This window comes from Nematolebias whitei, chromosome 8, assembly GCF_014905685.2.
Source record: "Nematolebias whitei isolate Nwh7 chromosome 8, NemWhi1, whole genome shotgun sequence".
Lineage (NCBI taxonomy): Eukaryota > Metazoa > Chordata > Actinopteri > Cyprinodontiformes > Rivulidae > Nematolebias > Nematolebias whitei.
The window spans coordinates 19,387,735-19,413,040 of NC_056505.1; the positions used below are offsets into that span (position 1 = coordinate 19,387,735).

At 37.9% G+C, this 25,306-nt stretch overlaps 1 protein-coding gene across 3 annotated transcripts; it reads right to left on the reverse strand.

The window, feature by feature from the left end:
- Window positions 1-1,319: 1,319 nt before the first annotated feature.
- LOC119413950 (ubiquitin-associated protein 2) lies at window positions 1,320-19,342 on the reverse strand. 3 transcript variants are annotated; one of them, XM_037681025.1, is made up of 29 exons: window positions 19,256-19,342; window positions 17,852-17,989; window positions 17,572-17,649; window positions 17,334-17,444; window positions 16,977-17,154; window positions 16,744-16,821; window positions 16,413-16,476; window positions 16,059-16,147; window positions 15,775-15,827; window positions 13,216-13,280; window positions 12,864-13,086; window positions 12,503-12,758; window positions 12,279-12,416; window positions 11,781-11,917; window positions 11,238-11,470; window positions 10,169-10,403; window positions 9,974-10,013; window positions 9,642-9,765; window positions 9,448-9,505; window positions 9,071-9,278; window positions 8,777-8,868; window positions 8,382-8,432; window positions 6,798-6,879; window positions 6,298-6,498; window positions 6,039-6,209; window positions 5,431-5,535; window positions 4,953-5,026; window positions 2,504-2,695; window positions 1,320-2,139 (listed from the first exon to the last, which is right to left on the reverse strand). In XM_037681025.1, exons 2-29 carry the CDS (start codon window positions 17,945-17,947, stop codon window positions 2,044-2,046), a joined length of 3,528 nt encoding a protein of 1,175 aa, XP_037536953.1. In that variant the 5' UTR covers window positions 17,948-17,989; window positions 19,256-19,342; the 3' UTR covers window positions 1,320-2,043. The 3 variants fall into 3 exon arrangements, with proteins under 3 accessions (XP_037536953.1, XP_037536952.1, XP_037536954.1); XM_037681024.1 differs by having other exon boundaries at window positions 16,744-16,817; window positions 16,958-17,154; XM_037681026.1 differs by lacking the exon at window positions 5,431-5,535 and having other exon boundaries at window positions 16,744-16,817; window positions 16,958-17,154.
- Between the last annotated feature and the right edge of the window lie 5,964 nt (window positions 19,343-25,306).

Here is a 25,306-nt window from a genome sequence, read left to right on the forward strand (position 1 = left end):
AATATGAATAAAATATTAAAAGGTTGGATTACTCCGAATGATTAACTGACTGTTGTCACCTCTTATTTTCCCTCACAAAAGAAATGCTGCATTTTTGTGGAGGCAAATTTTAAACTTTTATTTGATCTAAAAAATAAAAATGTAAAAAAGTCAGTAAGAACATTTGGTTTCCCCATTTATGTTCTTATTATCTGTGTACTTATATCTTAAAATGTGATAGTTGTTTTTTATTGTTCAAAAAATGCTTTTCAAGTCATGAACAAGCATCAAAGTTAGCCTTATTATGAGACATTTTACACTTTTTTTTTTTTAATTTACTAATAATTTTATGTGTTGTTTTAAGGTGTCTTGTGATGATTTATTGCAAGTCTTGGTCAAGGTGGATTGCCACGTGGCTATTTCATTTTAAAATATAGCAAAACATGTCAACCTGTTTGCCACAATGGTTAAATTCAGATCCATATAATAACGTTTGGAGGCAAAACTCACAACTTTTAATTGGTAAGAGAATTAAAGAAAATCTTACATAAAAAAATGCTTCAGAATATTGACACCCCCCCCCCCCCCACACACACACACACACGCACACAAATTAAATCCAAAATTTGTACTGTAAAAGTTAATTTAAACAGAAGCTGTGTATTGTGCCACTAAGGTCTAAAACCACAAATAAAGTAATAAAATAACTAGTTTCTTTTCCATGATCAATAAAACAAAAAAACCAAATGTATGGTCAAGTTTGTTTGTGCCAATGTTTTTAGTTTCTGAATATGTTAAATATTTAGTTCGCCAACTAAAAGCTGACCCGACAAATTAAAAAAAAAAATCACAATACGTTTCTCATATTGGTTAACGCAAGTTTAAAGCAAACCTTTGGAAGAGTTACCAAATGCCAACTATTGTGTTTATATAAACATATAGAAAGAGCTGAAGTGACTGAAGGTATTAATTACCTAGTTAGTTCTTTTGATCAACCTAATTAGGTCAATCACGTTTGTCTTCAACATATCTATAAATACTGGAGTAAACTGAAACGACACCATTTGATATTCAGGATAACCAGTTTATGATTGATTTCAGAGCTTGAAATGAGTGGGCCTCTTTTCAATCTATACACCTCGGATGTCATGTAATCAAAAAAGGCTGATAAGTTTCAATATACAAAGCCATTACAAAAGACAACTAGAAAAGCATAGCATTATTTTCCAATCTGCTATGCTGCTGTATCACAAACAGTTCTGTTGCATCATTTCCCATCTGCTAAAGATTAAAAAAAAATAAAATAAATAAAATGCATCAAGAAAACACAAAAAGACATGTTAAGAGCCCAAACTGCTCAGAACTTTATTTGGAGAGAAATAATGGTTAAAATTAAATTAAATATAAAAACTGGTTGGGCAGGTTTGTTTTTAAAAAGAGAAGATGTCAACACAGCGAGTAGGCAGCGTCCAGGAGTGGGAGGAAACAGGAAGATACAAAATTAAGTTAAATGGAGATGAATTTGACCATTGAAGGAGTTGTGTAAAAAGATAAAAAATAAAGAAAAAAAACAAGGAGAAAGATGCAGTTAATTATAAACCCCACCCCCCACTTGAAGTGTCCTCATATGCAATCAGTGCTACTGCTCCATTGTTTTCCTAGATTTCCCAGGAAAATCTGATCTATCACTCCACATGCTCATCTTTGTCAATCCATTTTTATAATGCAACATTGTTTCCTGCAGTTTTGAAAAAGTAAACAAATGTCCTTCAAAAATAAAATGCAATACCACGTTTCATGTTCTACTATTACATATACAGTATATATATATTTGTATATATAAATACATACATAAATATCTTACATGTACAACCAATTCTGAAAAGAGGGGGAAGAGAGAACCCAAAAGACTTATGAGGACTTGGGTAGGTGGGGAGAGCATAAATGCTCAATGGGAGGATAGTGTGTGTGTGTGTGTTCGCTTAGTTGTTGTTTGCTTGACACACATGCGCGCTCATGCACGCGCATACAGCCTTATGGGGAGAGGGGAATGGGAAGTATTCCTCAGTTTGCCCAGTATGGGGAGCTGCCATAGCTGGACTTGCTGCCTTGGGTTTTCTGCTGCATACTGCCGGACTGATTGCGTTGACCAGGACCACCCTGCAATGACCCAGAGGTTAGATTTTATTTATTTTCCCCACCATTTAAATTTGAAGAACCTTATAGTGATCACAACTTCAAGAGAGAACTCTACCGTTTCAAAATTCTTATACATTTGTCAAATTATGTTCTAATGGATTAGGAGTTGTCCGAGTTCAGCTTTTAATTTTCTAGACCAGGCTACCAACATTCTAGTCTGTGAAGTTGATTAGGTTAATGAACTTTTCCTAAGTTCACAGCGCATTGTTTTATTATTACCCAAAAAAATCCTACAACATTTTAAGGTGAATGTTTTAAACTTGGTCTGAATTTAAAATTACTCTGTCAGCCTGAGAGGGCAGAATGTGAGGCGTGCTTCGTTTACCTGTCCGTCCTGTGTGAGATGGTGGTGCAGCAGCTGGGAGTGGGGTTGTTGGTGTGGAGGCAGGATGTGCAGGAAGGGTGCAGGGGCATAGCCAGGTGCACCCGCAGGGTTTATGGGCCCTGTCCCTCCCAGTGCTGAAGGCAGGCTGAAGGGAGGTGGGGTCCCTGTGTGGAAACCCTGCTTGTCAAATGACTGAGGAGCACAAGAAGAACACAAGGTTATTATTACTAACTGTACACTAATAAATCAGCACTGAACCATGTTCAGATTTGTATCCAGACTTTTGCTTTAATCTAAAGAGATCAGGCTTTTTGAAAGTCTAAATTATTCTCTCAACTTTGGTGGCTTTTTCTCTCATTTTTAATATAGTTCCTGAGTATTTATAGTTCCTAAAACCCAGAGTTGCATATTATGATCAAGTTATTATAAACGAAAGTGCTAAGGAATTTTTGGTCAAAGTTTATGGATGTTTTTAACTACTGTGGCTGAGAATGCTAACTCTGCCCATGAACCATATGTTTGGTTAGTAGAGAGCTGGATGGGGAGGTGGGTGAGGCTGCAGCGTGCAAATGTCGCTTCAAGGATGCCTTCAAGGCTGTGGGGTCAGCTGTACTGATAAGTGTATAAAAACAAGCTTCACACAGCTCCTGACTGGTCTTCATGTGTGTACTTCCTGTAACCAGTCTTGAAAATCCGACCTTGCAAGTAAATATCGATTTAAAAAAAATCTTCTCCTGCCAGCAAGTGCAGTTCTTTTATTAGCAAGTTAAACAAGTCAAGAGAGAATATTTTTCTCTAACAGAAAGCGCTTGAATTGAAAGGATGAACTAAATTTTGTGTTAAAAGTATCTTCAAGCAGCCTGTTGCAAAGACGCATACCGGTTCTCTAGTTCTTTCCAATATTTTTGTTTGATTTTGTCCATAAATAACAGACAGCAATTTGACAAGAAAAAAAAAAAGTATTTCTGAAATCAAAATTATTCTTAAAAATACATTAACCCAAAACTTGAACAAATCAACAAATCAACTCATATGCCAGATTTATCTTTCACATCTTGCCAGGTTTTTACTGGATCATTTCTTTTAAGAACAAGAGAATTTAAAGTAAGATTTAAAATCAATTTGTTTTATATCATACTTTTCACTGTAAAAGTCGCACCTTTTTGCATAAATTAGCAAGCCCTGCGACTTATACGGCAAAGCGACTTATTTAAGTTTTTTCCATATTTATAACCCAATTTTTGGCTGCGATCTGACGATTTCATTCATTCTGACATGGAAAATATTGAACACTACCATTTTCAGCCGCTAGAGGGCACTCAACTAATATGGCAAGCCAAGTGTCTCATTAATAGGTAAAAGTGAATATTAATGAGACACTTGGCTTGTCATATCGAGCCACCTTCATCTCGCTCCGGAACTCCTGGAGCAAACGTCAAATCAGCTGCATTTCGCCGGGCCGCCCAGGTGAAATGCAGCTGATTTGACCATTAAAGTGTATTTTTTAAGGAAAGGTTCAACTGAGACACACATTTAGTGTCATGTCAAGCAAACAATTGTTTTTAGGTGTTAATCTTGTTAAATTTCGACGAAATGCACAGCGAGTCCTCACTCTATGCCCTCCCGCGAATCGATTTTTGAAACGAAGCTATTTTGACCATTAAAGTGCATTTATTAAGGAAAAGTTAAACATAAGACACACCTTTACTATATTTTCGAGCAAACAAATACTTGTTTTAATGTGTTACTCTTGTTAAAGTCCTCCCGTGCACACTCCTAAAGTTGCCATTTGGCAGCTATCGATTTTTGGCACAACACCGGCCCACATTTCCGGGTGGTCAGCGGTGATGCATAACAGATGTGACTTATACAGTGACGCAACATATTTGTTTTTCCCACCTTATTAGACATATTTGGACTGATGCAACTTATACGGCAGAGCGACGTGTACGGCAGCAAGTATGGTAGTCTTTTCTTTTCATCTCTGCCGTTCTTTTAGTGTTCAGCACTTTGAAAATAACCTATTGTTTTTAAATGTGCTTTATAAATAAAATTGACTGACAAGATAATTCAAAATTCATTTGCTTCAGTGTTCTTAGGTTTGTCACTGCTTTTTTATTTATTAATTGTGCAAAAATAACATGCATCTTTAAAACAACCAGTACTATAGATCGTTACAAAAAAGGGTAAATGAATTTAAAATTTTTTTTTATTTTTATTTTTTTTATTCAAGTGTATGTGCAATTGAAGAATCAACACTTTCTTGTTTTTACCAGAAAGTGGTCAAAGTCTTTTTGGCACTTCTCAAGTCCATTTGTTAAAGTGACACCCCACTCAAAGTTAACATCTATTCTTCACAAAGCACTGTCAAAATCTAAAAATAAATACATCAATAAATAAAAAACAACTCTTATCAACTCGGCCTCTTTTAAACATAAAACATAAACACCTGTGTTTTGCTGTATATAGAAGCTCCCATGTCAGGAACTACACCACTGGTACCCGGTCCTGACAATCCTGTTGCTGAGAGAAGAATGAACAAGAGGCAGAAGGACAGACAGAAAAATTATTAGAGCATTAAAATAAAAAATATGAACCAAGGGAATGGGGAGGGATATGAAGTAGTATGTCAAGACATTAATAGAAGCTGTAATCAGTCTACTGCTAATAGCGAATCCTAAATGTATGTTTTTGTGTTAGTGTTACAGGTGCCAGCCAGTAGGAAGAAGCATATCAAGTGAGGAGCTGCAAAGGCGTGTTTTAATCGGTCTTATCCTTTAGCATGCACCACTGTACATCAATATGTAATCAGAGGCATGCATTTACACACCTATGCCCATAAAATTGATCATACTTAAAAAAAAAATTCCCAGATTTTATATACTGGTATAAATATTTTTTTCTGTATGCAGATGTGTTTTATGTACCTTTCCCTGGGCCGCTGCCTGCTGACTTGGCCTGTGACTGGGCAGAGCCTCCGTACCCTGCCTTATTGTATTCCCCACCATGGGCTTGAGACAGGTCATCAAAGGCTGAAGGAAGAGGAAGAGTACAGAACAGAAGAGGAGCGAGGAAAGAAGGAGGGAGGAGAAGGGAGATGAGAAACAGATTGGTGAAGACCAAGAAAAGGTGGATGTGAAGAGAAGATGGAGCCGGAGAGAGATAGTAAGGTAACCTGACTACAAAGGCAGCTGTGTATATTGAGCCGAGTCCAACTTTAGCAGTGGGTTTTAGCTATGCAAGCAGCATAAGCAAAATTAAAAAAACAGAGATAACACGCCCCAACACACACATGCAGTAAGTCTTTCTTCCTTTCTTTATACTCCTATTACTGCCTTTTTGCCCATGACAGTATAAAGTATAAATATCACTAGAAGCTATATCTCAAAACACTAAACTCAGTAAACGTCTATGATAAGATTTGTAATCGTTTATTGAAAATGTATCTATTATTTAAGCTGAGGGGAAATGTGCTGTTTTTGTACTAATGAGTTAATTATAAAACATGTCAGAAAGAGCCTCGTCCTCGCCTTACCTGTGCCATATGCATGCTGCCCGTAACTGGGCTGATGCTGTTGGTGGTACTGACTGGAGGGGTTGGCCAGGCCCATTGCAGGCTGTTTGGCCGAAGCTGGAGGCACAAAGACGGTAGGGCCATACTGAAAGGCTGAGGGAACCCCAGGCATACCGGCGTAATATGGCAGACCTTTGATGTAGTAAATAAATGATAATTTAATAAGCCATTTGGAAATTACATGTAATTTATTTAACATAACACTGATTTATTTTCTTACCAGTGTATCCATAGCCTGGTGGCAGAGGAGGGTTGAGGAAGGCCTGGTTCTGTGTCTGCTGACCCTGGTTCTGGTTCTGCCCTGGACCTTGTGTCCCTGTCTGCTGTGTCTGTTGGGGCTGGGACTGCACCCCAGCTGTAGACAAGCTGGTTGGGGGTGCTGGAGGTGAAGAGTCATTCCTGCCAAACTTTGTTGCCTCACCTGAATTGTTTTTTTTTTTTTTTTTGGTAAAGAAAAAGAAAAAAAAAAACATGAGAATGAATCAAGACGGAGAATTAAAAACTCTTTCTTACCAAACTATCAAGTAACCAAAGGGCCCAAGTCTATTAGGAACAGTCAGTTAATGGTTTAAATGGCTACAATTCTTGCTGCCATATCCTCAAAACATGCAAAAATAACTGCTATAAAAATAACTGCTATAAAAATGACATTTGAACAGACACATAATTATATAAGGTAGAGAGTAACTGTACATCAATCACAAACAAAACTTTAATTACCAGAATAAAGATTATTAGGCAGGCCATCTCTTCCAGGCATCGGAGCCGTAGCACCAGGGAATGTTACACCATAGAAGTCATGCTTAGGAAAACAAATGAACAAGTAAGTATATAAAATACGGGACAGAAGACTCAATCAGTAAAAAAAAAAAAACACTTTTAACACCTTGGACAAAACAAAGACACTGTTATATTGTTGGTTTTGTATGAATAATTACACCACCAGTTAAACAGGTAGAACCTAAATTAGACAGCCAGATCAGTTCAGTCCAAAGAAATTTAAATCATTTGAGACAGCTGGCCAAACTAAACCCGTCATTCCAATAAAACATTTTATGACATGCCTTTGTCACCACCCGGCTGGATTACTGCAACACTTCATTTGGGGGTTAGTGGGTCCTCCATTGCCCGACTACAAAGGGTCCAAAATGCTGTAGTGCTGCTCTTAATTGTTACATGTAAACATAAGCACATTCCCCCCCATTTGTTCCTCATGCCACTACTGTCCCTGCGTTTTTGGATCCATTTTAAAATAATTCTGTTTTTAAATCTTTGAATGGCCCCCTACCTTCCTGAACTGCTGCATCCCTACAAACCCTCCTGCTCACAGATCAGCTGACCAGCTGCTCCTGAGGGTCCCTAAAACCAAACTCAGGGGGCACTGAGCTTTTGTTGCAGCAGGTCCTAAACTGTGCAACGAGCTGCCCCTCCATCTCAGACAGGCCTCTTCATTGTCCGTTTTTAAAACTCGTCTTAAAACCCACCACTTTGTAATGGATCGAGTTTATTTAATTTTTACCTGATTGTAAAGACTTTATTGTTTATTCAGATTTTATTGTTAGTTCAGATTTGATGTATTTTACGTTTCTTTTTTTTATTATTAATGGTGTGTAAAAGTGCTTTACAAATAAAGTTGGATTGAAACATAAAAAAGTTAAGATCTGTGTTTTAAACCACAAAATAAATTAATCTAAACCATAACATAAAATGGTAGGAGTGGAATAAAAATAAATGAAGTTATAAAATAATAAAGAAATAAGCAATAATGTGAGAATGAAACTTGGGAAAAAAAAAAAAAAAAAAAAAAAAAAACAGGAATTCCTAAAGCAAGAATATTTGCTTAAAAAAAGGTTGAATTTTTAAATTTGACTTAAGTTCTGTAAACTACAGATGAATTGATAAAGCCTCCCGAATGGAAAGTGAGTCCAGTTTTGTTTTTATACTTTTTTTTGGATTCTGTAAACTACATGCTAATCCTTGATCCTGAAATGGAGTGAGGAAAATGTCAGTTTTGAGACAAGATAAATTCTATATAGAAAAACTCAAACTAAAGTGACAGGTATGCAAAGAAAAACAAAAACATTTATTAAAATTTTTAATTATATTGTTTATAAAATGTTTACTCAATTTAGGTGAATTTTCTTCCTCGTTCATCTCTTTACTGATTGTATTCTTGTTGGTTATGCCAACTGCATGCCTAATGTGAAAATTCAAAGGCTCTGGCGAGTACTGTGTGTTAAAGTCTGGGACACTGAAGTTTGGCTGTTTAGATGGTGCGTCTCTATAACAAACTAATAGACTTACCAAAGGAAGGCGAGACTGCAGCATCTGCAAGTCTTCATATCCATAGATCTGCTGTTGGAGTGAAGACAACAGATTGTCATCTTTAAGAATAAGATTGTTTTTTTAAAACAAACCATACTGAACTTTCAGTGAACAGGAAATAATAACAGTTGCAAATCTTTGGTACAAGTTACTATTAAAATTTGATGTCTCTGAAATTACATAAAACTTACTGTTCAGAAAAACATTTAGGATTTTTTTTTTTGTCGTTATATTTTATATCTATATTTGCTCTTTTTAAAGTACATTAAAGACTAAGAAAACCCATCAATTAAAATTAATTCTCATTAAGCAAACACTAGGCAACAGTTTATAAAAACAAGTTAATAAATGATTAGGAAAGTGGTAGTAGTTACTGGATAAGCTGGAAGCAAGCCACCAGGGCCCATAATGTACTGGTTGGCCAGGAGAGGGGGCACTCCTTGGGCCAGGTTGGGAGGAGCTTTACCTGAAGAAGAGGAAGAACAGTTTATTTATGCTGCTCCATAAATACAGTGAACATAACATGCATGTATCTAAGTACTCTTTGCTGAATGTAAAAGTAGCCTATGGTAAAATGTGTGGGGGTGGAGGAAACTGAACAGTGTTTAAGGACATTTAATAAGTCCTAAACAGGGTTAATTTTTGTGTGAAAGTGGTCCAGACCGCACCAGAAGTCGTGGCGAGTTGGGGTGCTGTGCGGCTGCCTGCAGCTGGGACTGTGGGGTTTGTGCCATTTGCAGTAAGTCCTGGTCCTCCTGTCTGGTGCAGACCATTGCTGGACGAACTACTGGCACTCAGAGGAGCGCTGGGATATACAACTTGACTGGCTGATGTTGAAAAGGAGTGGAGGTTGTTGCTGCTGTCCTCATTGGTTATCTAAATGAACAGGACATTAGCAACATGTGTTTAAGAAATGACGTCTTAACATTTAAAACTTTTTTCAAAGAACTCACTGAAAATACAAGCCAGTAACATTGCTACACAAGTAAACGCGCTATATTTGACTAAAGTAATGACAAAACGCTAGTTGGGTAAAACATCTTACTGTAAGGGAGGAATTTGTGGTGAGAGTTGATCCAGACGAGAGAGAGCTGCTCACATGACTACAAATACAGGAAGAGTGTGATTAGATTATAAGACAGGAGATTCAGTGAACTTTATTTCCACATTGCAGGATTGAGATATGCGCTTGTAACATCATTTCCAGGATAAATGTCACATGACTGACACGACCCTTACCTGCTAAGCGACGAGACCGTTGAGTGAGAAGGAGTAACTGCAGGAGAAGGGATATGATGGCCTGAGCTGCCGTCACTGCTCATAACAGTAGACTCCGATTTTATTGTTCTTGATGACGATGTAACTGATTTAAAAAAAATTAAAGAAATTAATCTGATGTGCTAAAGTTACAAGACAAATTGTGAGAAGACAAATCTCGTTCATTTTACTTTAGTTCCCACCACATGCATTCAGCACATTTTATCTTAGTCGGTCTTTAAAAGCTCTCCATAAATAAATAAAATAAATTTAAATACATTTAAGCATTTTTGTGTTTATTTACAAGTACTTACCTTCCTGTGTGCTCTGTGTCTTCATACCACTGTAACCATTCTATGATGAGATAAAATATTCAAAGTCTTAATGTTTATAATTCATGTTGCCATACACTAGACAAACGAAACTTAAAAAAAAAAAAAAACCAGCTTTATTAAAAATGTATATTTTCTCATTTAGGACTTTTAAGCATACATAATAAAGTTCCTCACCATTAGAGGTGCACTAGAAGCTGATGGGACATCTTTGCCCTGAGAGAAGCCAAGATGGGGAGGCAGGGACCTTGAACCACTGTTCTCCACACGACTGGTTGTTGTAGGAACAGAAGAAGCTGCTGCTGCACTGGGGAGGCCAAGAGAAGAGGAGGGGGCAGCACTAGGTAACCCCATAGATGGTGATGGGAAGCTGCCATCCGATACAGCTGAGGGTAAGCTGCTCATGTGTTCACTGTTCACAGGACAAACACACAGTTGTGAGGATGTTAAAACAAACTCCGGAGGGAAGGATGCAACCCAGACATGGTCCTTTGGTACACACGTTTTCATTAAATTACTCTTGTCTGCTCTAATTAACTTTAATAAGCTTAAAATACCACCCACAATATTTATATTTTAGTTCTACCTAACAAATAAAAAATTGAATTAAAGATCAAATATCCCATGACGTAATGCTTCCCCTCAGAGTTTTAACCCAAATTCACCCTTTGTTGAGAAATGACCATTTTAGCCACTTTGGTTAAATCTCGACAATTTATGTAAGGTGTCACAGAGTCTTGGGGATGACTCTCAGCTTTTTACCACATCCAATTTCAGTTTCAGCTGAATATCTGTAAAACTGACTGGATTATAGCCATTCTTATGTTTGATAAGTTTGATCAGCTGTGGCAGCAATCCTGAATTGGCTTGACTTAAGTTCATCAACTGTAGTTGTGTATCCAATGATTACTTTCTGGAAGTTTCATAATCTGTTGATTGGTTCATGAGATATTTTGCAAACAGACAAGAACACACACAGTCAAGGGCAAATACAAGATCGCCTAATCGCATAATCCTGCAAAACTGTAATGCAAAAGAAGCCAGACAAATGAAATCAAGGTGTTCTTAATCATTCATGGGAGACTAAAACATTAAAAGTAATTTAAGATGAACATAATAAAGTAGGTGTAAATTTTAAGCCAACCCATTAGAAAATTGCTCTGCATCTTCAAATATTTTCTAAATAACGTGCAAACATTAAAAACATACAAACATTAACTTAAACTCTTTGTTTTAAAGAATGTACCTCATAGCTCCTGGTTTGGGGAAAATGCTGCTTTGTTGCTGCTGTGTGGAAACAGGTGCAGAAGTGGGTATATTTGTTTGGGCCATGGCAGGGGTGTGCTCTCTGGACATCTCAGGCTGTGACATGTCTGCCGCTGCACTACCAGCTTCAGACCCAAAGTCAAGAGCTCCAAACTGAACATTCAGACCAGATACATCCGCTGAGCCAGGCATCTCCACAGCTGATGATGGAATCTGCAGTAGAGCACAAATGTGTTGTATAGACTTGTGAAAAGAAGGCAAACACAAAATGCTAAAAATTATTTTTCCTTTAAGGGGAAAAAAAAAGCTGCAAAACTTTATTAGCAAGTCATGGAGTGTATGGTTCAACATTGAAATATTATATATGCATGTCTATCCTCAAATAATGTTTTCTGTATACATTATGTAAAGTTAATGACATCTAGGTACTACCTGACTTTACAACTAACATTACTCAACCATTTTTGAAGGAGGCCTTTCTATATTTTCTGTAAACAAACATTCAGCTATAACTAGAACTGACCTTTGAAGGAGGAGGTGCTCTGCGTCTCTGTGTCTTTAATTGCCGCTGGGGGGCCTCAGTGATCGAAAACTCCAGACCTGGCTGCTTGCCTCCAGGAGAAGCTCCATCTCTTACAGGTGGGATGGAGGACTCATGGCCTGAAAATTCAATACAACGCATGTACTTTCAAAGCAATTTAAGAGAAGAGAAAAAACTCAGTATGTCTCAAACAATTGTCAGAGGAGAATGAAGATGGTGATGGTACCATGATCTGATGAGGAAGCAACTGGTCACAAGTGTGTGTATTATTTATATTTTAGCATATCACGAACTCTGGTTGCAATCCACAAAATTTCTTTTGTGGAACACCCAACACAATTTTCTAAAATTTAATCCAGCAGCTATTGTTAGAAAACAAATTTAGATTTATCTTGCAGCCTAAATGTTACATAATATTCAGTAAAGTTTTCTCATGTATTTAGCAGCACATCAAGACACTGGTCTGAAGGTCAGATCTACCTGGTGGTGTTGGGACCTGTGGTGCGTGTGACTGAGACAGGCCCAGAGGCTCTGTGGTCGTAAGAATGGAGGACTGTTGCTGCCTTTGAGCCAGCTGGCTGAGCACTGCTGATGGCTCTGGTTGAATCTTCATTTCCACTAGAAAAAACAATCAGCATAAATACAGTTGTCTCAGATTACACGTTTATTAGTAAGCCACGGTTTTTGCATTTTAAGATCCTTACAGCTTTGGGACATAACGGGGCTGTTCTCTACCCTTTGGACCATGGTATCTGCAGAGGGGGAGGGGGCAGGAGCAGTATTTTGCACTGGAGGTGGCCCTGATTCTTTGGACACATTACTGCTGGAGGTGGTCGCCACCATCTGACTAGTTCTCTGACCAAGCCGAGGACCATTTAGGTGCTCCGATGTCCGAATGTCAGCAGCAGGTGCCTGCTTAGGTACATTCAGGGATCCAAAACCAGAACCTATGACTGAAGACTGAAAACACAGACAAAAAACAAACTCAGTACCGAGTACTGCTCTAGATTAGTACCATCAACAAACACTAGTTCTTGCACAGATCAAAGTGCATATTGTGAATACCATTGCATAGGTGGTGTTAGCAGAGGCAGCATGGGCATAACTGTTGGCTGTGGCATGTGCGTAACTGTGTGGTGCACTGCGCCCATTGTGATGAGAATTGGTGAACACCAGGCTTTGGCCCAAATCCTCTGAAGAGTGACCATCTACTATCGCTCCCAAGTCAGGGTCCACAGAACCTCCTACAGTGCCCCCGGTCTTTGGCAGTAGGGTAGAGAAGTCCACACTGAGGAAAAGCAAGTCACAAGAGAGCAGAAAAGAACAAGTGGTTAAACAAGATTTGAAGAGAAGAAATGGAGACATTTTTTATAAACGGTGTTTTATGCAGCTTTTGCAAGAGAAAGAGATGGCTTACTTTCGTCCTGGAACAATGTTGTTTGTTGGAGCAGAAGAGGCAGTAAACACTTTGGTCTCAGACAACTGTGAGAAGACACAAATACAATCACCTGATTTCTTAGATTTACCCGAGCTGCACAAATGTGATATTTTAGGACTTGTGATTTTTTTTATTATTATTTGAATAAAATCTATTTACTAATATTGTTTCATCTGATCTTGAGTAGTGCTGAATAGGATAAATATCAGATCTATGCTACTTTGAACCTGAAACCCACACTTGATGACACTGGCAATACATAAAAATAAAACAACTAAAGTGGTGGTAAAAAAGAAAGATGAGCAAAGTCTGAGGCTCCATTAATTTTATTAATGAATTTTGCAATTTTGTGTCTAGTTAGCAGAGCTTTCATATCAACTACAGTATATTGAAACAAAGTAAGAAAATAAAAAGGTGTGCCAGATTATTTTAGATTACTGCTGAAACGAGGTACATGTATTAGCACTTTTTTGTTAAACTAAGTCCTAGAGACATATTCATTAAATCCAGAAAATGCGTCAATGATCTGTTCAGAATCATTTTTACCCTATCTATAAACTAGGAAAGGGGTAACAAATTAATTTACTAAAATCTTTCCAACCCAAAACAACTCCTTGTGGTTATGAAACAGAATGTATTAGGGGTGTAACGTACATGTGGGTGTATTGAACAGTTTCGGTACAGCACGTTCGGTTCGGTCCACGTGCGTACCGTTTCAGTTATTTTTTCACTCATTAAATTTTATTAACGAGATTATGCGCCGCGGAACTAAAGTTCCTAAGCGTTTTTCAGCACGGCGCTATTATCTTGCAGCACGCGTAGCATTAGCAACCTAGCATCTCGTTGCAGTCTCCTGTTTGGGAACATTATGGCTTTCTTGTTAAAAGACAAGTGAACAAATCCAAAGCCGTGTGTCAATGTTGTTTCATCAAGAGTGGATCTGCAGCAGCAACACGTCTAACTTGTTCACGCTCTTGAAACAACATCATCCGAACATGAACGTCTCTTCTACAGAATAGCAGCTTTTTTCAAACACCAATAACAGCAGCATTTAAACAATCTTTATCAGGTAAGTCAGATCGGTCCAGAGCAATAACATAAGCTGTAGGAGTTTTTAAAGCTCTGGATCTATGTCTGAATGTTGTTAATGCACCGGCTTTAAAGTTATTGAGCCCCACTACGACATCCTATCACGTCAACACTTCAGCCAAAAAAAGTTGTAGCAGCAATTTATGAAAAAGCTAAAACTGATATTGTCAACAAGCCCTGGACCAGATTAAAGTGACTGACTGACTTTAAAAAAGGCTTAAAGACTTTTCTTTTTAAGCAAGCCTATTCTGCCTCCACATGATTGTATCATTGATTTTCGTTGATTTTATAATTGATTTTAGTTGATTTTACCATTGATTTCAGTTGATTGTATCACAGATTTCAGTTGATTTTATCACTGATTTTAGTTGATTTTATCATTGATTTTAGTTGCACTCTGTAGCACTTTGAGATTTTTGTTAATGAAAAGTGTGTTACAAATTAAATTCATTATTATTATTATTATTATAAAGTCCTGCCCTGATGATGACCGAGAGATTCAACCACCTCATAACAACCGTTCAAGAAGAGGTATTGTTCTTTTATTATTATTATTATCTAATTAACTTTTTTAATTGAAAATTATAAGTCTTCCTGTTCAGGAAAATCCACCAGAGATCACCTCCAGCTAAGAAGTCTGTGATGAGTGAACTCTGAACTTTTCCAGGGACCTGTCCCACTTGTGGAAGCAGGTCCAAGAGGTTGTGAGTAATGGGGCCAAATACAGACACACTGCAAAATTAGCAAAGCTCTACCTCTTTATTCCTGCTACCTGTTGTTAAGTGAGCGGTTTTCTCCACCGCTGGAGAGAATGTCACTGCAACTAGATCTGTGCTTTTGACAGAAAATGTGGACAAGTTGGTCTTTTTGACCAAAAACTTAAAACTTGATTAGTTAGATTGTAAATGGTCTGTTGCTGCTTATTGTTCTGGTTCTGACTGTTAATGTATTTATTAAGATTTTCATTATTGTTAGTATATTTATTGTAAAGAGTGCTGTTTATTTAAAATATCATCTAAATGGGTTGCTTTTATTTATTTTTATACAAACATATCGTTTACTTGGCATATTTTCAAAATAAATGTTTTGTAAGTCTTCATTTGGTCTTTTTTGTACCGAAAATTAACCAAACCGAGTCCTCCTTGAAATTAAACCGAACCAAAATGTGATTTTAGCGTACTGTTACACCCCTAGTATGTATTATTACAGATAACCAATACGATTGGAACAATATAGAAACTGTAACCAAGGAGTGAACATTTTTATTCCATCCACCAAGAATATGTTGTTTTTATCTTGAATTTTTTTAATTCACCAAGAATGTTTCTGATAAAATTGTTTAACATATATGACTGAAAATTCTTAATATTTTATATGCATGAATATTTAATTAAGTATTCTACACATTGTAAACTCATTTCACACCATTAAAATATGCTTATGCCTTACATCCTCATTCCAGTCTTCTGAAGTCCACTCTTCTGTATTGCCTCCCCATGTACCTAAGAAAAACACAAAAACAGCCAAGTTATTCTCACTACGTTGAAATAAAGTTTAAATTGCAGATTTTTTTTACTGCTCCTGTGTTAAATATACTTTTGTTTTATACCTAGTACTATAAATATGGAAATCTGGTATTGACCACTAGATTGAAATCATAAGCCATTCTAAAAACAAAAGCAGGACATGGAACCAATATGGCATCTTATTTTGTGTTTATTTTTGTTATTTACCAGTTCCCTCAGCAGTTTCATTGCCTTCACCATCCCAGTTCTCCTGTTGAGCTCCAGAGTTTGCACTGTATTCAGCAGGATTAAAAGTACTGGGGGAAGAAAAGAGGAAAAGGTGAACAACAAGAGAAAAGGAAAAAAACTGAAGGCTGAACAAACAAAACAATAAGTGAAAAATATGTTGTCAATTTTTGCTGTAAACTCAAGTAGATAAGGTAAATATTTACCGGTATTTTCTTTACAGAAAGTAGATTCGGAAAGTTGATTTTATTGTGAAAAAATGTCCTTATAACAAGTATAGAAAAACATAATAGTTCACTTTTGATATTAAAACTCAAACTTGGCAAATGTACTTACCCCATCCCTTGAGAAGAGAATCTGTTACCAGCAGCTCCTCTTCCTCTGCCACGACCTCCTACCCCTGAAATCAAGAAAAACAGAATTGTCAGTGATTGGAATACTGCAGCATAACTTCTGATGAAGCACTTTTAAAAAAGTAACGGACTTCAGCAGATAAAAAAATATCAATAAGCAAATATTTGTGACAGAATATCAGCTAGAAAGCAATTCTAAGCGATGTTAGTGGTATCCCCAGATTTCTGCAAAATGAATGCTATCCAACTTTGTATTTGGAAAAAACAAACAAACAAACAAACAAACAAAAAAAAACGGTATATTCCAATGTTACCTCTGCCACGGCCCCTGCGTCCATGATCACCACCCCTTTCTCCAGGAGCCACATCAAACCCATTCTCCTCGGTCCTGCCTAGAACCCAACAGGAAACAAAGTAAGGAAGTTAAGAAGCAATTAGTCTATTATTTTTCAAATTTTCCTAAAAGTGTTCGTAATGTTTCAACAAATCAAAACCTTATGACAAACAGACAAAACCATGATATTTTACCTGCCTTTACTTTTCATACCTTCACGACCCCGGCTGATTCCTCTGCCCCTCCTGTTGGACCCTCCACGTCCACGACTGACCTCTCTCTCTGCTTTCTTCTCTCTGTTCTCTTTTACATCTGCCCTGTTCTCTTTTACATCTGAAGGTCCGGCTTCTTTACCAAGGTTACGCTTCTTCCCCACAGTCTCCCAAGAGTTCTGAAGAAGTTAACAAATGAGTGACATAGGCGCAATAAAAATTAATCTGGGTAATTATTAAACAATAATAATTATTATTATGTACATATTCTTTGCAACACAGAAAAAGAACCAATATACCAATTCAAAAACAAGACTTGAGTATATGAAGATGAATTATGCTTTGTACATGCACATACTGTGTCAGAAGTGCTCTCCAGCAGAAAATTGATGGCTCTGTTAACATCTTCAAAGCAGTCGTGCAGGGCTACCACGCATTCATCTTGATTCTTCCCAGTTACCTCAATCAACTGAATGTCAAAAACGTGATAAGACATTAGGACACCAAATACCAAAAAGGGCTTTAGTGTTTTAAATTTCTAGGAACAAATTCTACCAAAGATGGCTTTTTTTCTAAATGTCTGTGCATGCACAAACCTGTTTGACCTTGTCTTCAAAGTCAGCATCATTTTTGTCGTAAATCACCTGGGCAAGACGAATCTGTTCTGCTGTGGCCTGGCAAGTAAACAGGGTTCAGAGAGAAATTAATTAGGAGCATGCAGTACCATCACTTTTAAACAAGTTCAGTAGAACAAAACAAGGTTTCAGAGGCAAGAGAAAAAGCATCTATACATTGTATTTGCATATGTCATGGCCAGACCCATAACATTTAAACAGCCAAAGGTAAGCAACTAAACATACAACAGTAAAAGCTCACCTGTATCTGTTTCTGTGGCTGTGATGTTGGTGTGGAGGTGGGCAGCGGCTTGTCCCGGGACCCTCTGGTCTGATTGCTGACCACTGAAGTCATCATATACAGTATATACAAAACAATGTATGTACAAAATAGAAAAATCTGAAAGAGAAAGAGAGTTAAGAGTGTGAATCAATCAGTGAGAAGATGATCACATTGCATGGCTGCATCCATAAAAAAACAGTGTTGAGCAAATGAGCTAGTGTTGTACAGTCTGAGACTCACTGTTCTATACCATGTAAGACTATAACCAACTGTCGCCCCCCACATCCAAGTTAAATTTAGCCAGCCAAGAGGGGACTGTCCGGTGTCATTTTACAGCTCTCCCTCCCTTTCCCCCACACAAAAACACCGTCTCTGTACGCACCAGCATTTATAAGAGCTAACACTTTTGCCACTTATCTATGAGAGAATATCCACAAACATTAGTGAAATGTGTTCAAAACAAAATAGTACACTATCTCAAACAGTCGAGATGTTAAGCACCGAACCACTGAGTTACATTACTAACGGTAATTAAAAACAGTAACAATTGTGTGAGATGGCACAAATGTATAATAAATTTAAGGTAACTGACAGAAAACTCAAAAGTTATGTTATGCGACATCCACCAGCCCCCGTTAACTGGAGAGTTCACGTTAATACCAATGTTTGTTATTTATATTTTACTTGGACAACACAACCGTGGAAGTTTCGGTTGACCGACGGTACAAAATATAACCGACACAAGCTGACGCTCGATTAGGTAACCTAGCCCTGTGGGTAGCTGTAGCCGGGCTAACTACGCGTCTTTGTTCCATCCGTGTGAAATTCCCAGGAAAATCCTTTCAATTTGCCACAAATCTTTGAAAATGGATTAGCGCTATCACCCTTTTCTTCAGCTGTCAAAGAAAGTTACGGTTTTTGCTCAACCTTACCGAGGCAGGAAGAGAAAACAAATCTGCGTCTGTGTTCCGACGATGAGCCCTTTGTTGTGTTAACCGACAGATGAGCTAATGTTAGCCGCATGCTAACAACCTAAACGAACATATGGTTTCTTCAAAAGTCACAACAGGCAATACCTATTTCTCAAAAAAAAAAAAAAAAAAATTTGAACGTGGCTAAATTATATTTGTTAAAATGCGAGTAGCTCCCCAAGCTATACTTCACTTATGCAACTATTTTGATACCAGCCCCGGCATGTGAACGGCCCATCCACATTATGCGGCGTTCAATAGACAGGGCTCGAGTTAGTTCGCGAACCACCAAAGAACGTAAGTCGGTCCAACGGTTTTCCCAACAATAAAACCAACTCTACAAGTCGATATTCTTTATCTTTTGTCGCGAATTTCCAACCCTATCCATATATAAAACATGTATTTATTTTACCTGCTAACACGCTTCGCTCAGCCAGCAGCTAGCAGCAACAGCAGCAGCAGTTACTGTCACGTGACCCCTCGCCGTAGTTAATCGTAGTGAAGTGGATCCAAGTAACCAACCGAGAATCGCAAAGCAGGTCACGTGGCCTGGACGTACGCGTTCCCGTGGGTGCATGCTCGCCTCACATCGCTAGACAACAAGTGGGATATGTCTAATTGTAAACAGTGCTGCCAGTCTATAAAGCTTTTACAATACCTTGCGCGTCACAGTGTTTTTATTTATTACGTACAATACTTAAAATTGAAAACCTAGCTGTTTTTTAAATACATTTTCTTTTATTTGTTCTTCTCAATTTGTATTTTTTTAATGATTGTCTACTGGTGTCTTTGTTTTCTATTGTTGTCATCACTCTTTGCTAAAATCAGGTCTCTCTTGTAAATGAGTCTCTGAGACTCAATGGGACTAACCTGTACAAATAAAGGTTGAATGAAAGTTAACTTACAACTACTCAGTTAAAACCCATCTAAATCTGAATACAAATTCTGATGGAAAATATCAAAATTTATGGCTGTTGACATTTTCAATAAAAGGTGACTCATGCAGCAAAACAATACCTTCAACAAGCACACAAGTTTCTCTCAAAGTTTAGGTAAATAAGAATAAATTTAATGTATTGATATGGCCACATTTAAGTTCCGACTTCAGTTACAAATAATTGTTTTTGAAGGAGCACAAGTTTGTGTGAGGGACATTAATGTCCCACAGTTGATTTTCAGTACATGTATGAATTAAAATTCCTGATAAATCATGCTGCAGTGATGATCTACAATTATTATACAGCTTATTTGCAGTTAGAGTGAGCAAAACACTAAATATTTACACCATATTTTTTCCATTTGCCCATAAACTGAATACACTAAAATTGTGTTCTCGATACATCTTCCAGTAAGAATAAATTAAGTCCATTGGCTGAAACAAATGAACTGATGAACAAATGTTCTACTTAAATAAAAAGTCCAAATCTTGTAGGTGTCACACCAAAAACTTGGTTAGTAAACAGCTTGATCAGTATTGAGAGTTTCTTTCTTTAGTTTTGTCTCAAACAAAAGATTAATGGGCTTGTCTGGTTTATCCACTCTGGATAAAATCACTTTAACACTCAAATATCAGACTAAGTCAAATACCAAGATTATCTCTTGAAGTGTCTGTTGGGTGTATTCAAAATTTGCCATTTTATTAACCAAAGCAAAACAAAAGTCCAGAAAGCAAATAAGACGACTGATTAAATGACTGTGAGGAAATGTTTCCAAATTAAATGCAATCAAACATTTTTGTTCATACAGTGCATTAAATATTCAGATAAGTCGCCATTTTGAATCCCCGGATCAACAACAAAAATGTTGGGATGGTTGTGGAAGTACAGCACTCCCACCTTCCTCCACTTCATTAATCTTAACAGCTAAGACAATGTCTATCACTTTGTGTAATAGTATGTCCTGAGATGAACAATTACAAAAACTTGAATCAAACACTGAACATTATGCACCAATATAACAGACAAGCTTTTTCTTTAACATTCTTCCACATATAGCTATTCCTGACACAACGAGGAAACACGTTTAGTCAAATTTCTCTTTAGAAACACTTGTCTTGATCTGGCACACACCAAGGGAAGTTTGACAAATCCCCATAAAAAAATCAAGCCATTAAAATAGAATACAATAAAATAAACAGATCATTTTATCAAACTGACAAAACACACTCTGCACTTACACACAATTTAACATCTAAACTGTGCAAATAAAAAAACAAAACATGTTTCATTTACACAGTTGAATCAGGATTATCTCCTTGTGTTGAGGGGTTCAACAAAATGGACTTCAGATATGGCTGCAGCTGAGTTCTCATGCTGTGTACACATCTTGCCTTTCTCTCCAGGATCTCTGCCAGCTTGTGGACGTATTCTCCAAATGCCTTTTATATGGAAATACAAGCAGGGACGAGATTTAAAGCAAGGTGTTTTAAATTTAAAGTTACATGAAAGGAGAATAACTTGTTTGAACTTTCAGCTGAGGATGTGTTTCGTCTAACCATATCATGTTGTTGGCTAAGAAGCTTTCCCTCTTTATGACACAAAGCTTTCACCTCCTTTAGCTGCTCCAAGTGGGCCTCAAAGACACACCATCTAAAACAAAAGTTTACTTCGGTAAGTGCCGTTACTAGCATTTTCACTTGTTCTAAAGAGTATTGTACTTACTTGGCATGGTTCAAGTTGTCCATGGTAAACTGATGGATTGTGGGCCTAATTTGTTGATTACTGTTGCTTTCTTGACCACTTGGCTCCGTTGTCTTGCTTGACTGATTTGAATGTGCTATTTTCAAGTGGCCTGAGACATTTTCTAATCGTGTTGTAATGGAACATGATGTTTTGTGCTCTTCATGTGCATGTTGTGGTCGTTTGGACACAGTGAATGAGTTGGTGTCCTCAACGTGCTGGATAGGAAGTGACGTGAGATGTGTTTGATGGCGAGTTTGAGATGCAGAGGCTTTGTGATCTAAAGTTGGCTGATTTTTCTGATTGTTCTCTCCATCATGAAGGGACAGCAGTGTAAACCCAGAAGTGTCAGATGTATTGGGTGCAGTAGAGTGGGAGATCTTAGCACGCTCTGAAAAAGACGGGGTATTTTCTGCATCCTCATCATCTACAATTTCCCTCTCCATTTCAAAACCCAAGAAACTTTCTATTCCAGCACCACCTTCTTCGTTCTCACTTTTACGTTTGCAGAGGGAGGTATTGCTGGTGTGCCCGTGGATGAATGAGGCTGTAGTGGGCTGTTGGTCCACATGAAACAAGGAGATGTTCAGGGGGTCCATAGTGTAGCTAAAGGGCTCCAAAGAAGTCTCATCTTGAGAAAGAACAGACATTTTGGCTTTGAAGTCTGGATGGTTACCTGATTGTGTGTGAACAGGACATTCTGAAGGCTTGTTAAATGACTCAGTCAACGTCATGATGGTTGTGACAGGCGATGTGCGTGCCTGAACGTGTGAAAAAGGTATTTTACTGGCACAGTTTGGCGGTACTGCTTCTGAAAGATTTTGAAATGGTAAAATAAGGATATTGCAGTCCTGTTTATTAGATTTGTTGTCAGAAATGAGTACTGGAGAAAGAGGTCTTTCTGCAAGAGCTTGTTGATGCTGTGACACAAAAGACGGGTGACTAAAGCAGCTGTCTTTGCTGCTGCTGTAGTCATCAGCTGCTTCTGTCTGCCCAGCGCTCCACACTCCATTATCAGGAGCATCTGATGCAACCAGCCCTTCCACACTCAGATCTGTTCTGTCATCTGAATCCAGCTGTGCCTCTATATTTGTTGGAGGTGCACTTGTCATTCTGTTTGCAGACTCCATCTCTTCCTCTGCTGCCCAAGCACACCGCTTGTTTTTTCTCCTGACGTTCTTTGCCTCAACCAGTCTCTCACTTTCACTCTTACATATGCTCCGATCTTCCCTTACACCACCATCCACATCATTGTTCGTACAGTACTTCGAAAAGGTCTCATTTTGTGCAAAAGCCTCCTCACTGAGTAAAGGAATTTGTCTTCTATTAAAATCAACCTCCACCCTGTCTGTGTATATATCTGAAAAACCTTTCAAGTTATGATCCATCTGAGTAACATGTGCCAAGTAAGGGGAGTGCACGAGTGACGACAGGGAGCCCTGAGTGGAGGAAGAGAAAGATGGACATGATGAGAGGAGATGAACAGATGAAGAAGCTTGTGAAGGGGAAAACTGCTGCAGCTGCTGATGGTACTGTCTCAGATGTCTCATTTTCTCCTTATGATCATCATGAAGTAAATCTCTTTGTCTTTGCATCTCTTCTTCAGTACTTCTACAACTGTAGAGGTTCTCTGTTTGTCCTCTTGATTCTATCCATTTTGTTTGCTCTTTTCTTCTACCTTTTGTGTTGAGTAGGTGAGTCTCTTTTTCTCTGAGTTGGACTCCAGATTGTACTTTAGCAAAAGCCAAATAACTTGCGACGGCTTTTTCCTTATTTTGCTGCCCTTTGGTTTGTTGTTCATACACCGATGGTGCCCTGGTACTTTTCTCATGAACACAACTGTAATAGCTTCTAGACCTTACATTTTCAATCCTCCTACCCTCCTTTTCATCTGCTCTTTTACTCCAATGCCTGCTGTCACCAGTTGACAGCCAACCTCTAATAGATGTAACATGCTCAGGTCCTATTCCTCTTCTGTTCTTTGATTGTGTTTTCTGTCCACATCTACTGTTCTTGGGTGTTGAGCAGAGAATTGTGCCCTCTGTGTGTAACCTTACTGCAGGTTTGTCGGGACCAAAAGTCACACTTTGTGTCTTAAATTTAGTCTTTTTCTGGACACCAACATCGCTTTGACTCTTGTTATTGTTGGACACATCATGTTTGGAGGATACGCCTGCCTCACATCTTTTTTTCTGCTTTAGCGCACCTTGTCCCCTCAATTCCTTCACACTATAAAATAAAACACATATGCCATCCCAGATAGAATTATTGTCATAAAAATACAAATATTTCAAAATTCCCTCAATATGCCGGTTCATGTAAACAAACTTACCGATCTGCATATCTCAGTGTATTCAGTGAGTGTTCTGTCGCCCGGTGGCTCGGCGAGATGTTGGCTATCATGCATGTTTTTGAGTCACCGACAAATGAGTCTTTCAAAACCTAAAGTGAAAATAAAGCTGTTTAAAATGAAATTGTTTACACACTTGTATATACTGGCATCAGTCTCTTTACCTGAGTAAGTTTACTTTGTCGGAAAGGTGTGTGAGATTCGTCTTTATCCAGTGAACGGATACATTCCTTGAGCTGAGGGGTGAAATGGTTAAATTAAAGAAAACAGATCATATATGTAAACATCTGAATATGACATCTGATATAACGTACAGCCAACAAGCTCTGGTTGATCTCAGCGCCCTCCATACGAGTCTGTCTGTCTGGTTCTTTGGCATCAGATGCCCTCTCACTTCCTGCCAGGTCCACAAACCACATCCTGCCCACATAAACACAAACACATCACTAAGTCCAGTCATTATACTCAAATATTAATGTCCTCGTGCTATACTGAACTCAGTTTGTGCCTCAAAAAGGACAAACTCATCAGAAAGTCTGTAAAGTGTTGGGTGAAATTATACATTGAAGAACATGAGGGAAGCTGTCAAGCCCATCAGTTCACTTCAGTCCTCATGCTTACAAGTTCAGACCAGTTAACTGATGGTTTTGCTTTTTAATCTTTAAATGTTGTCATTTCTTAGTCATAATGGTGCTTTGAGGGTGTTTTCTTTTTGATTTTAAAAGATCAAAATTTGATGGAAGTAGAACTTCCCTTCCCGTTTTACACCATCACTGATTTTGGTCGACTGCAATGAACAAAATGCTTAGATTTAAACAAAATACAAGCAGACATGACCAGTAAATCTTTTTGGAGGCCTGGGTTTAAAGGCCATCTACAAGAAATAATAAAAATAAATAAATAAAAAAACATCTTATAAAATCAAACAGCATAAAACTCATTAACAAATTTGCATCAGATTTGAACACATTTTAATCCCAAAACAAATGAAACTGTAGCACTTCTTGGAAATTAGGTATTTATTTTTAAAAAAAGTCCTTTGATTTATAGGTGATGAAACTATGCTTTTACTGTCCTTCTTCACCAATTTTCATAACAATCCTAGCAGGCTTTGTTAGAGCAACTGCAGCCGAGGGAATCAACAGAAGCTTGCATCAAGTCAGTTTTGTCTCACCTTCCAGTTATCTGCTGGTTTAAATCTCTGAGCTGAATCTGAAGCAAGGCATGGGAACGAGAAGAGAGTGGATTGACGCCACTCACCCCTTGAGTTCGTTCTGTCATTCCCTGAGAAATCACCTTGAATGGCAACAAGGAATGCAGAGAATGGGAAAGGCATTATAAAAGATTGTCAAAGAGACAGCCACAGTCATTTCCTCAAACCCCACCCAACACACACACACACACACACACACACACACACACACACACACACACA

Bases quoted from the DNA above. Each gene is read 5' to 3' on its own strand.
- LOC119413950 (XM_037681024.1), bottom strand. From the start codon at position 17,947: ATGATGACTTCAGTGGTCAGCAATCAGACCAGAGGGTCCCGGGACAAG. The intron at 9,279-9,447 runs GTAAGATGTTTT...CTGTTCATTTAG, and splicing joins CCACAAATTCCTCCCTTACA to ATAACCAATGAGGACAGCAG. The intron at 8,433-8,776 runs GTAACTACTACC...TCACTCCAACAG, and splicing joins GCTTGCTTCCAGCTTATCCA to CAGATCTATGGATATGAAGA.